The sequence below is a fragment of the Gobio gobio genome, assembly GCF_949357685.1.
Source record: "Gobio gobio genome assembly, chromosome: 9".
Classification (NCBI taxonomy): domain Eukaryota; kingdom Metazoa; phylum Chordata; class Actinopteri; order Cypriniformes; family Gobionidae; genus Gobio; species Gobio gobio.
In genome coordinates this window covers 43,103,375-43,116,764 of record NC_137115.1, presented here as the reverse complement: position 1 = coordinate 43,116,764, position 13,390 = coordinate 43,103,375, and the positions used below count along the sequence as shown (strand labels likewise).

The 13,390-nt window shown below is 35.5% G+C and overlaps 3 protein-coding genes across 5 annotated transcripts in view; 1 reads left to right on the top strand and 2 right to left on the bottom strand.

The window, feature by feature from the left end:
- The window catches only part of arih1 (ariadne ubiquitin-conjugating enzyme E2 binding protein homolog 1), a 20,981-nt gene extending 17,116 nt beyond the window's left edge, over positions 1–3,865 (bottom strand). The window contains exons 1-3 of one of the 2 annotated variants that reach the window (XM_079825899.1): positions 3,378–3,865; positions 1,484–1,551; positions 1,217–1,361 (exon numbers count right to left, since the gene is read on the bottom strand). In XM_079825899.1, the coding sequence (XP_079682025.1) occupies positions 1,217–1,361; positions 1,484–1,551; positions 3,378–3,662 (498 nt within the window). In that variant the 5' untranslated portion in view covers positions 3,663–3,865. The remainder of the gene's footprint in view (positions 1–1,216; positions 1,362–1,483; positions 1,552–3,377) is intronic. The other variant, XM_079825898.1, reaches the window with a different exon arrangement.
- On the top strand, positions 3,118–9,042 carry arl2bp (ADP-ribosylation factor-like 2 binding protein). 2 transcript variants are annotated; one of them, XM_079825901.1, is made up of 8 exons: positions 3,118–3,873; positions 4,742–4,881; positions 5,160–5,229; positions 5,310–5,371; positions 6,063–6,169; positions 6,261–6,346; positions 7,372–7,468; positions 7,729–9,042. In XM_079825901.1, exons 2-8 carry the CDS (start codon positions 4,761–4,763, stop codon positions 7,834–7,836), a joined length of 651 nt encoding a protein of 216 aa, XP_079682027.1. In that variant the 5' UTR covers positions 3,118–3,873; positions 4,742–4,760; the 3' UTR covers positions 7,837–9,042. The 2 variants fall into 2 exon arrangements, with proteins under 2 accessions (XP_079682027.1, XP_079682026.1); XM_079825900.1 differs by having other exon boundaries at positions 3,124–3,896.
- On the bottom strand, positions 8,266–13,390 carry pllp (plasmolipin). The gene is made up of 5 exons (XM_079825902.1): positions 13,340–13,390; positions 12,389–12,549; positions 10,821–10,994; positions 10,613–10,720; positions 8,266–9,376 (listed from the first exon to the last, which is right to left on the bottom strand). The coding sequence occupies exons 2-5, from the start codon at positions 12,518–12,520 to the stop codon at positions 9,269–9,271; spliced, it is 522 nt and encodes a 173-aa protein (XP_079682028.1). The 5' UTR covers positions 12,521–12,549; positions 13,340–13,390; the 3' UTR covers positions 8,266–9,268.

The following is a 13,390-nucleotide window of genomic DNA, read 5'->3' as shown; positions in this document are numbered from 1 at the left end:
TCAGACAGCCGCTGTCTCTCATGACAAAGCTGATCAAAACAATACATGCATGCATGCCACACTAAATCTATCCTTTCTCTGACACACACACACAAGATTTCTCAAGGTTCCCTGCAAATCCAAAGACTCGCCTGGTCCTCTCCTCGGCTGCTTGCTTTATATACAATTTGATTTGAGTAATCCAGTGAAGAGATTACTGGCGAAAAGAGCTCATTAGAAATCCTTCCTGATGGCTGAGACACTATAGTGTGTCGCACAGAGTGGCAAACACAAGATATGTCCAAATAATACTGCATACCACCTTCACACAACCCACAATGCAACAGCATCCCATCCATGTGGTAAACAATCTGTTCACACTGCTAAGCGATTAAACAGATCCACTGAAATAAACAGCCACAGAAGGAATCTGCAGACATTGCATTTTATGCAATGATTTTGGAAGGAAATCTATGGATATAAATCTATTCTGTAGAATGGATTTAGATACAGTAAATACACAACTGTGCAAAAGTTTGGGGTCCAATTGCTTTTTTTAAATGAAAGTAATTACAAATTTATTTAGCAAAGACACATTAAATTGATCAAAAGTGACAGTAAAGTACACTGCTACAAAAACGATTTCAAATAAATGCTGTTCTTTTGAACTGTCTATTTAATCAAAGAATTCCAAATATTAAGCAGCACAAATATTAATGAGAATGTTAATATCAGTTGAAATTATATTAATAAGATAAATATATTTAATTATATTATTTATCATATAATTATCAATAAGAAATATTGCTTAAGCACCAAATCAGCATATTAGAATGACTTCTGAAGGATCATGTGAGTAATGACTGCTGAAAAATCTGCTTTGCCATCAAATTAATAAATTACATTTGAAAATATATTAAAACAGAAAACATTTTTCTAATGTATTTTTGATCAAATAAATGCAGTCTTGATGAGTATAAGAGACTTCTTTCAAACATTAAAAACCCAAAACCCAAACTTTTGAACAATAGTGCATGTTAAATGGGGCTGAGAGTACCACACCTTTTTGACTAAAAGTATAATCAAATTAGCCAAACCGTCTATCAAAGAACATTCCAGGGATGGATCCATTTCCAGACACAGATTCTGTGCAAGTCCGCTAATAAACTATCAGCACAGCAGCAGTGGAAATAGATTAATCAGATGCAACGAAAGTGACTGCGCTGGGGGTACTAACCGAGTTAGGATAGTTGAGATAGCAGATCTGACATGGCATGTCCTGTGCCGACGATCTTGTGTTCATGAGGCGTGTCCGAGACTTCTTGCTGGGGTTTATAACATGACACTCTGAAAACAGCTTGTCCAGGTTACCATCAAAGTACCTGCAAAGAGATAAACGTCAGATTTTTCTCAAACTTTGCTGGTTCAGTATTGAATAGAGGCAGGTGTTAGCTGATTAATAATCTGGTGGGAGGGAATAGAGTAGACCACAGAGAACAATTACCTTTCCATCAGCTTTTCTTTGTCCCAGTTGAAATGACTAAGTAATATTCTAGTGATTGTAGCAGGATTCTGTAACAAGAGACAAAGGCATACATTGTTTCATATACAGCAATTGTGTGTAGACAGATATAGTTATACAACAGTTTATATAAAGTATAGTTTGTTGTACGTAATACTTACAGATCAGTTATACTTTTGACGCAAGTCAAAAATGTTAATAAACTACACATTGATTTAATACTTAAATAATTGCTAAATTAATATTTTTTCAGGAAAACAACTGATATTGATTATTGACATGAATTATTGAATGTCCTCCATCTATTATAATATATGTATGAATGTATTTATACACACACATATATTATATAGATGTGTGTGTGTGTAATATATGTGTAATACATATACATATGTGTGTGTAAATACTTAATTACTAATGTCAAACACAGTGCTGATTGCCTACAGAACAATATAACAAATACTAACCCCTAAACCTACCATAACTTAAACTTAACCTGGTTTGAGAAAAACTATATCTATTGGATTCAATTCAGTATGTCATTGCGACACAGACTGCGAGGACATCTTGGGTTTGTGGCATGAAGGACAATGCTTCAAAGAGCAGCAATGATATGATTTTTTTTAAGACAACAGAATTCAGGGAGAAAAGCCTGTACTACAATGCTTGAAAAAGTTTATCAGAGTGTATATTGGCAGAAAGTCCAGAGGGATACGAGGAGACATAACCAGCTTAACCTTCTGAATTTCGCAACCACCCCAATTTGACGTTCCTGAAATAAAGCAGGGTCTTCATTGGGTTCAGTTGTGAAAGCTTGTACTGCACTGGGACAAACAAACAGAATAGACTGTAATAGATATACTATAACATGTAACCAAAAGTGAGCCACGGCATCAATCACTTCAACTTATCACAATAACAGCATAAAAAGGCGTTTGCTGACTGCATAGGAGGAGCAAATCTAATAAATTGGCGCAAAATCTGTAAATTAACCAGCATAAACAAAACAAATCAATCAAAACTGCGGTTAGCAGAGTGAAATGTCGAGCTTCACGAGACTCCAAACAGCCTGTGGCTGTGACTCTGCAGCAGAAAGCAGACTTCAATCATGACTCAAATTCACTTTGATGATCTATTTTTGTGCTGTTTAATCAAACATAACCAGCCATGATGAAGCATCGGCTCCGCCATGTTGTTGTCGGGAGCAACTAAGACTAGGTAACTCTCACATGCTAACGCCACCTAAGCCATATCCCAGTTAAACAGATGATAAAGGGGACACCTTCTTCTTCAGAATATCAACAACCAGCCCTCAATACATATGCCACATGTGAAGACATCGCAATGTAGTTTTTGAGATACTTAAACTGGGGCGGTTTGTTCGTGGTTAGCTTCCTAAGCTAGTGTGACCAGGAACAAGGGGGATCTAATAAAATGGAGAGATTTACAACATTATTATTTTCTTGACGTGACTTGGTTTATCATGTGCTCAGATGCAAACGTTCTGGCAATACAAATGTACTTTTGTTTAAACGAAGCACATTAAAGGGAGACATGTCAGCGGGATTTTATATGCAGGTGAACTAGAAGCTAGTTAAGCATCTTATGTCATTACTGGATGTGTTAAGGACAGGGAAATGACTGGGTTGACGCAAACCTGCTCCTTCATAACGATGGCCATGACCATATATGTGTCCTGTTGACGCAACGACACTGTGTTTTCATTCACTTTGGTTTTAAGGACAACTTGTGGCTTTTTCACGTCTCTTGTGCTGCCAACGGGGGGCAAAGTTTGCCAGAATGATGTAAAAATCTCCTCTTTTGCTATAACGGGTATTCCAGGGCTGAGCCCAGGGGGTGCCCTGAAAACACTTACCTGGATGACCTCGTTGACCTCCCTGATACACTCGACCATATGCTGCAGGATCTGCTCGGCGGTAAGAACTTCAAAGCGGTAGTCTTCCTCATCCTGCCCGGGCCCGAGGCCGCTGCCTCCCGTCTCCCCGCAGTCGTCTCGCTCCCCGCCGGCCACAACGGGATCAACCAACTCCACCTCGCCGAGCTCCAGGGTGTCGTCCGCTGTCTCATCTTCGCCGCTGTCTTCGCTGCATTCCTCTTCCTCGTCGTCGAATTCGTAATTGTAACCCTCGTCTGAGTCCATGACTGGGTTGCGTTTAATGTAGCGACAAGCCAAGTGAGAGAAGTTCGATGTGTATTATTTGGCAGATAGAGCAAACCAAAACGAGAATACTTATTTAGCTTGCTAGCATTCCAGTTTTTCCAGCAGCAGAGAAAACAACAACAGAGGAGCGACGCTGCTGCTGGGCCAACAAAGAGACGCAGCGTCATGGGCCGACGCTGAGTGACGTCATGTACGTGACACAAAACAAGGAAAGTCGTTAGGCAGCTGCATTCAAATGTTTTTTTGCGATCATACACTAAAGTTGAAAATACACAAAACTACACCAACATATTTTGAAGAACAAAAATTATTATCTTTGTATATTTTGTGTTACATTGAATATATTACACATTTACAGTTATACATAGTTGTTTTCCCATTGTTTCTCTTGAATATTGTTCCAGAAGAAATTGAAAACTATAATGTGTGGTAAGGATTACTGTATCTCATGTAACATTTTATTTTAAAGATTACATTTTGCATTGAAAATAAATATATAGTACAGCTAATAATTATATTCGATAAACAACATATACGAAATGTACCAAATTTCGTACGTTTTATAAATGAGAATCTTATAATTCCATTGCAGGGTGGTTATGTATCTTTCTGTGTTGTTGTGGCATTGTATTCTCTCATTTTTTATTATTTTGTTGTACATTTTTACATTTACATCTTTAAAAAAGAATATTTATATTTCTTTATTATAATATTTCCTTCTTTAAAATAATGTGCATTGGGATGTTGGGGAAAGGAACCAGTGTGTCGAAATAAGAAAGAAGGGCTATATCTAATAATGATTATATTATATGATATAGATAAATAAACGTGATTTCCTGTCTCTCCACAATAAAGCAGGTCATTATTAAAATTATGACAGATTTGACCTATTTTCTGAGTGGTGCCTCTTGGTATGATCTTGTCAAATGCGTTCAACTTGAAACACTTATCGCCTGACTTACTAAAAGATCATTAATTAGAAAAGGCAAAATGAACCACAACATGTATTTAACCTCTGTAATGGTCCGGAAATAGCATACCTTCTTTTCTTTTTTTAGGTCAAAGAGGCGGAACTAAATGAAAGTAAAGTTGTTTCTACCGGACACATTTCGAACAAGTACGCGTTCTCCCGTTGCCGTGGCAGCAGCGAATTCAGGAAGAACGTTCGGGCGATTTATGATGGATCCTCAAGAGACAGGTAACGTTAATTAATTGTTTTAAAATATCAAAAAATGTGCGAATAAAAAATAGTCGACTGTATCTCCTAGGTCACGAAACCAACCGTTTGATTATGCACTACCGTCCTGGTGTCTTTAAATCTCCAGTGCGTCAGCCATGCACCTGCACTACTACCAGCTAGCTTACTCAAATCTTGTCAGACTAGTTTCATGATTAAGATCATATCTGTCGCGGATATTTAAAATTCTATCTGTGCATTTTGTAACGTTATTTACACTTTTTTTCTCAACACAAAAGATCTACTGAGTGGCAACGAGAACATAGTTGAAATGCAGAATTTGGAAGAAGAGGACTTTGCTGTTTCAAAGTGAGTTATAAAGATATAAATATTGCATGTAACTTTATCAAATTTTCACTTCTTTTATCTATACTATTTTGTCTCTCCAGGTCATCAGATGCTGATGCAGAATTTGACATGGTAATAGGGAACATCGAGGATATTATAATGGGTATTAATCTATCTATTATTATTTTTAAATCACTTAAGTCACTTATGACCACAATTGTAAATAATGAATATAATCTAGTAGAATTTATTTTTAACAAGGGTGAATCTTACATATTCTGTCAAGGACATGTCCCAGTCAATTTTCGTGAGAAAATGTACTTAAGGGGATAGTTCACCCAAAAATGAAAATTAGCCCATGATTTACTCACCCTCAAGCCATCCTAGCTAGGTGTATATGACATTATTCTTTCAGACAAATACAATCAGGAGTTATATTAAAAAAAATCTTGGCTCTTCCAAGTTGTATAATGGCAGTGACTGGAAGGATGGATATTTTTCCACAAACCCATCATTTTACTTCAGAAGGCTTTTATTAACCTCCCAGAGCTGTGTGGAGCACTTTTTATAATGGATAGATGCACTTTTATGGACTTCAAAACAGAAACAGCCATTCATTGCCATTATAAAGCTTAGAAGAGCCAGGACATTTTCTGAATGTGTTCGTCTGAAAGAAGAATGTCATATACACCTAGAATGGCTTGAGGTTAAATCATGGTCTAATTTTCATTTTTGGGTGAACTATTCCTTTAATTAGTTTTAATTTGATAAAAAAAAAAATATTCTTTTTTTTCCTTATGGTTCTGGGTGAAATATGACCTAGTTATTACTAACACATGTAATTTTCTCCACAGAGGATGAATTCCAATATCTTCAGCAGTCTTTCATGGAGAAATATTACCTTGAGTTTGATGACTCTGAGGAGAATAAGCTCAGCTATACACCTATATTTAATGAATATGTATGTGATACTTTGAGCTTTTTTTAATCACGTTCATGACCCTTGTTGAGATGGAAATATTTAACTGTCATTTGTGATTTTTTTTTTTCAGATTGAAATCCTAGAAAAGCATCTGGAGCAGCAGTTGGTAGAGCGAATTCCTGGATTCAACATGGATTCCTTCACCCATTCACTTAAGTATGCCGAATTCATCAGCTTTTCTAAATCCGAGTATAGTGGCTGGACAGTGACTGTCAACACAATGTATCTCAAAATATGCAATACAGACAATAGCAACCCAGTCTAAGGCGTTTTCAGTCTTTTAGATGCCATGGGCCCCTAAATATGATCATGTAATGTTAGGGACCCCCATCCTTAAAAAAAAAATCAAGTATAAAGGCCCAGTTTATACTATTAAAAATTATATTATAAATATGTGTAAAATAATATTTGGAAAACATTTATTTTCTATTACATTACACTTTTTTTTATTCAGTATAGTACTGTATAGTGTGTTTTTTGTGATAATTTTTATTCTTTACTATTTTTTAAATCCATTATTATTTGTTTATTTTCTTTAATCTTTTTTATATTTATTTTGAGTTTTTCTCTAAACTAGAACTCCTTTGGGGCCTGGGGTGGGGCAAAATATCGATAGGGCAATATATCATTGTCCTTCTCTGTGCGATACGAGAATTGATACGCTGGTGCCAAATATCGATATTTTAATTAATAAAATAAGGCGCTCTAAATAGAGTTCCTTGTTTACTTCATGGCTCCTCGAGGTGGCACTCAACACAAGAATGAGGGAAACGTGAACATTAGTTAACTAGCCTTATAAAAAGAGGTTTTTCACGGGATGGCGGACAGCAGTGTGAGTAAGATGCCCAAGCCACTTTAAGTCCAAAGTTTGGAAAACCTGCACTTAACCGTTTCACAGGCATTTTGTTTTCATAGTTAGACAGATATCGTGATCATTATAGGATTGTCTAGCAATATATTGATTATCGCAGAATTGCTGTATCATGAGCCATGTGTTGTGTTGTATTGTATCGTGAGGTACCCTGTGATTCCCACCCCAATGGAACCCAGTTTAAAATGTCTTCTTACTGTAATACGCATCATTTACCACTAGATGGAGGTATTTACATATGATGGTATTTGCATAGAAAATTACTCCATAATGGTGACCATTACTTTTTTATGTTATTTTTTTCAATTAGACAGCACAAAGATGAAGTCTCAGGTGACATACTTGACATGCTGCTCACTTTCACTGACTTTATGGCCTTCAAAGAGATGTTCATTGATTACAGAGCAGTAAGTAAAAATATTTTTTTCCTTTAACCTTAGGATAGGATTTATAATGTAAAATAAGGTGTATTCCGATTCTTCTACAGTTTAGAGAAAGGCTGTTCTGCCTAGTTCAAATGTAATTATTGGCTATAATAAAATAATCTGAAACTTAATCACCTACTACAATGAAACATTGGCCTACTTTTATACTACCATGAACAAAAGCCATAAATGTGCCAGAAGTCTGTGGCAGAAACTCGTTTTCCCCAATCTTCTTTTTATAGGAAAAGGAGGGTAGAGGATTGGACCTTAGTACTGGACTGGTGGTGAAGTCATTAAATTCTGCTTCAACTTCACCTCTGACCTCCAGCATGGCCTCACAATCGAGCTGAACCAATGAAAATGGGGATTTCATGTAAATGAACTTGATCAACACAATGATAACTCCCATTTAAAAAGATGAATATTCATTGAAAATTCCTTTCCGACACATCCAAAACAATCATTGTTATACTAAACTGACAGAAGGGAATCTTTGTTTAATTTAGGTTAATGTTTAAACGTAAAATACAACGGTCAGCTCACTCGGTATGACTCTTCTAACAGTATTCACATGATCTGTCACTAAATCCAGACTGAGTCTGGATCAGTTCTTTTGTTTTGGCCTACAGTGCAGAAAAACACTATTGCCATTTCTGACCAAGTTGATGTAGAAAGTTGTAATGAGCCTCAACATCTCAAAGCTGCCACTTTATTGCATATTTTCATGCAAGAACCCCTCCATTTTATATCATTAGATACCTAAATAATTCCTTTCACTTGACAATCAAAAAGGACTTTTTTATTAAAAAAAAGTATTATACAATGTGCCTGATATGACAACAGTTCTAGAAGACCCTTTTTAACCATTCACGAGCCCAGGTGAAACATAACATCATTAAGAAAAATATATGTTTATACAATTACCAGAAACAATGCAAAAATCTCATACAGCTTTTCAAAATATGTTTTGTTGATGTATACAGTGCAAATTTCAGCCTTCTTTACATAGAATGTGTTGTTCTTACTAGATGAATGTTGCGTAATTGTGTATATTTGTTTATTTGTATATATAGACATTTGAGCCTGCGTATGGAATAAATAAATACAATTGTTCTTTAATGATTTTATCAAAAAAAAATTATGCTCAAAACAATGAATCAATTACATTCTTAAGAATAACTTTACAATAATGCAAGAATCTCACCACTTAAATACATATTTGCTCAAGTCAGTTTGTGTATCTTACAAAAATAGTACACTATTATTCAAATGTTTGGGGTTGGTAAGATTTTAATGTTTTTGAAGGAGTCTCTAATGCTCACTAAAGATGCATTTCTTTGATCAAAAATACAATAAAGACAGTAATATAGTGAAAAAAATTATAATTTTAAAATAGGATGTATTCCTGTGATGGCAAAGCTATTCTTTGATGAACAGAAAATTCAAAAGAACAGCATTTATTTGAAAAAATTGTCACATTTTAAATGTTATCACTTTTAATCAATACCTCCGTGTTGAAAAAGTAATAACTTCTTTAAAAGAAATATATATATATATAAAAAAAAAAAAATCTTACGGACTCCAAAAAGCTGCACGTGGAGGGTGACTCTCAGTACACATAATGTCCATGTTACAAACCATCTAACAATTATGTTGGCACCATTATACAGAAGTGTTGACGGATGTTCCTGAAGAGGATTTTCAGCAATACCAAATAATCAGAGTAATATCCTCTTGGAAGTGTCCTCACATGGGGTATGACAGTGTTAATCAGAGGATGGTCTACACAGGCACTGTACTCCCCGCTGCGTTTTGCCCTTCACCCTTCCAGCCAAAATAGGCAAAGTAGCAGCTAGTTGTATATAACAGGGTCACCACTATGGCAAAGAACTGCAAGAAAAAAAAGACGACGATTTGACAAATTGTACCAAGTATAAGACATACGCAGTTCACAAAAGAAGATGTTATAAAGAAAGAAAAAAAATCATCCATACAATGAAAGTTAATGGGGTCCAATGTTGTTTTGAGCAAAAACAGTTGAACATTCTTCAAAATATCTTCTTTTGTGTTCCACAGTAGAAAGAAACGCATACAGTTTGAACATCAGTATGAGTAAATGATAACATAATTTTCAATTTTGGGTGAACTATCCCTTTAAGGACTTTGAGTGAGCCATAATACAAGCTAACCCCCAGATAATGATTTCAGGGCACATAACTGTTTTACATGCAAGTATATACGCAGTCATTGAGCAGATATGTAGTTTTAAAGATGCTGTAATAATTTAGAGACTTAAGCTGTTGACCTTTACACAGGCAGGAGGTATACATTGTGATTACACTCCTCCACTGTAGAGCATTATAGGTTTGTCATGTGCTTGCTGCACAATTTAATCTGGACTCTGGCCGGTTAGGTTTTTAAAGCCCTATAAAACACGCATACAACTCTACAGAGTTTCACATTGTAACCATCTCCTAAAAGCCTTTTATTTGTTCTATGACACTATATTGTGTGTTCCAGTGAGTGAATAAACATGCTTTATACAGTTATAAGTGAAGGCTCTGCTTCAGATTAGATGCTTTGGCATAGCGACTTCTATTTTTAATCAATATAAACTTTAAGAAGGCCCTATCTACAGTACACTGAACGAGAGATTTCTTAATGTTTTTGAAAGAAGTCTCTCAGGCTCACCAAGGCTGCATTTATTTGATCAAAGTTAAATAGTAATATTTATAAAATATTGTATTTTTTTTAAATAAATGTTTTCTATTTTAATATATTTTGTAATGTAATTTATTCCTGTGATGGCAAAGCTGCATTTTCAGCAGCCATTATTCCAGTCTTCAGAGTCACATGATCCTTCAGAAGTGCTTTGGTGCTCAAGAAACATTTCTTGTTATCAGTGGTGATATTTTGTGGAAACCAGGGTACAATTTTTTAGGATTCTTTAATTATTAATTTCTTTAACCAAACTTGTGAACGGTAGTAATTTGTTAGGTCTTGAGTGTTGTTGACATCTGAATCACCTGACCTGTTATCAGATCAGCTTTACTTTAGTCAGACACACCTCTTTCAGCTCATAGTATGTAAACGTGTAGAGTGCGTTCAAGAGATGTTTTCACTCACTGCAGAAGTTCCCAGATGACCACGGTAAAACCCGCCTGGAACGGATGCAGCATTCGTCAAAAAGGCAGTTAGGTATAGAACAGCTGCGGCTAAGTAAAACACCATGAACTACAAGGAAGAAGGGGAGACAGGATTACAAACTTGATTTGACCGACAAAGCCTTGATTTAAATATGTTATCTACTCCATGAGACAAGTGAGAGTCTCACCACCAAAGGCCAGGGTATTGAGGATAGACTTTGATGAAACCTCAGCAATAGCACAACCAACAGGGCGATGCTCAAAAGCCACAGTGTCACGCTGACAAAAAGGACCCAGCCATAAGCAGAAAAAGAGGAGTATGGAGTACTGACGATCAGCGCCCACACCAGTAATCCAACAACCTAAACAGAGGATGGAGATGGTCATATGTTAAACGTCAATGAAAAAACAGTTACTTAAAGGGATAGTCCACCCAAAGATTCATCAGTTTTTGTCCATACAATCAAAGTCAGTGGAGACTAAAACAGTCTTTTCAAATGATCTTTTGTGTTTCACAGAAAAAAGAAAGCCATACAGGTTTCAAAAGGACACAAGGGTGACTAAATTAATACACAATTTTCATTTTTGGGAAAATGAATCCTTTAGTTTAAATCAAGAAAACCTTTTAGTTATCATTTTTAGGTGTAAGGGTGTTGAATTACTTTAGATGACACTATATATGCTCTGAAACACGTGAGCTTTAAAAAAAAGTGATGCAAGTGTGAATCATCCTGGTGATGTTCATTGGATATCTAATCCTGTCAGCAATTACTGATTTGAATTTAGCATCATCATATTTAGTATTGGAAGTATTGATGTATGTCCTAAGGAATGTTTTCAGTTATACATTTGAGAAATACAAGTACAGAAAATACATATACAAAAATACTATTTTTATATGAACAGGCTATGTCAATGGCATCCATTTGTATTTTGTACAATGAATATCAAAAGTTCATAATGTATTATTCATCTGATAAAGGTCTCAGCTTTCAGGCTATGTGTCTGACACAAGATACCTTCAAACAACAACTATGACTTGCTCCAGAGAATAAAGACTAAAAACAGACATCTCGGGTCCAATATTCAGTAAAGCTCAGTAATATTACGTATATTATTTACTGATTCAACACTGATTACATGAGTTATGTACTTGTATTGAGGGGAGCATTTTTAATTAGAGGTCCTGACCAAATAACCAATGAGAAGACAGATAAGAGGATCATCTTCATAAATACTAATAATCAGAAATGTTTATTGTAAGATTAGTTTAGTTTATGTTCATTTATGTTTGCTCATATAGTCAGATAATTATTTTTCTGTATGTTGTCTTGATAGTTGCTTGTTCATCAATACGTACAGCTGAATGATGTTTCTAAATAACTCAGAGATATAGACTTGGCTCAATGTAGAAATGCACCTAATTCAAGTACCACAATGTAAACATTACATCTACGTCTATGTAAACTCTATAAGCATGCCGTCTGTGGTAATAAATCTAACAATGGCATAATATCCTAGTTGTATGAACCATTATGACCATAATCCATAGTACATGGGCATGGTCAGTTTGTTTTATCAACTAACACCTACACAGTCTCAGTATTTCTCATACCGGCATTATTTTTGAAGAATAAAGAAATAGCATAGGAAAGTGGCTATGAGTATATGATGAAAGGAGAAATGAATAGTTTTCAAAAGCAAAAAATACTTTAACATATGATAAAGCATGGGAAATTACAGTTTTCCAACTTACAATCTCAGCCAAAAGTAGAATACCAGGAATGCTCTTGATGAAGTTCATGTCAACACTTGATGGGATTCCATAACTTCTTTGAGGTTCTTGTGAGCTGGTCTGAGTGTTGACCTTACCAGGAAAATCTGCCATTTCTTCTCAGTATAAATATGAAAATGTCACTTTAGAAAAAAAAGAAGGCATGCACCTGAGTGGAGACACACCAGAACAGGTAATGCAGGTGTTGTCGCTACCTAGAAACTCAGCCTGAACAAATTCTATCACGCCCTCTCTCTCTCTCTCTCTCTCTCTCTCTCTCTCTCTCTCTCTCTCTCTCTCTCTCTCTCTCTCTCTCTCTCTCTCCACCTTTGCACACCTACAATGTATTTAGTGTGATCATGTAGGTTAGGTGGATACATCTGTTTGACAAAGTAATAAATAACTTCTTCAGTAAGCATAATCAAGTGAGAACCCTCGCCCTTCCTATTGTAAAAAGGGAAACAGCAGAATAGCAGACAATAGAAGTAAAAATAAGGGTTAAAACTGTAAATTATCAGAATCATTGACAGAAGAGGACTTTACATGTACACAAGCATTACAAGTAAAATTAATTCACATATTGTATATTTATAACTATACTGTATATGCCTATGAGCCTATGATCTTGTTGGTGGACTTTGAATGTTAAAGCAATGCACACAAAATTTAACCTAGCTATTGTAGCTATTGAACCTTCCTGTAGCTATCTAACCTTATCACTTTATCAACACAGAAACAAGCGAAAACACTATCACTGTAAGTAATGTCTACTTTTAACATTCATAACATTCGTCATTAAATTATTAAGACTGTTGGTTGCAGAATACTCTTCCTGTATGCAATATGCATTGCATTCCTTGCTTTGAAACACTTACATTGTATAAAACAGTTAAAAAATAATTATTTAACGTCCGTCTTATATTATCCACTAACCTGCAGTCATTTTTGTATTGTGCTCAGTTCATCTTTAGCCCCTTTTCTGCT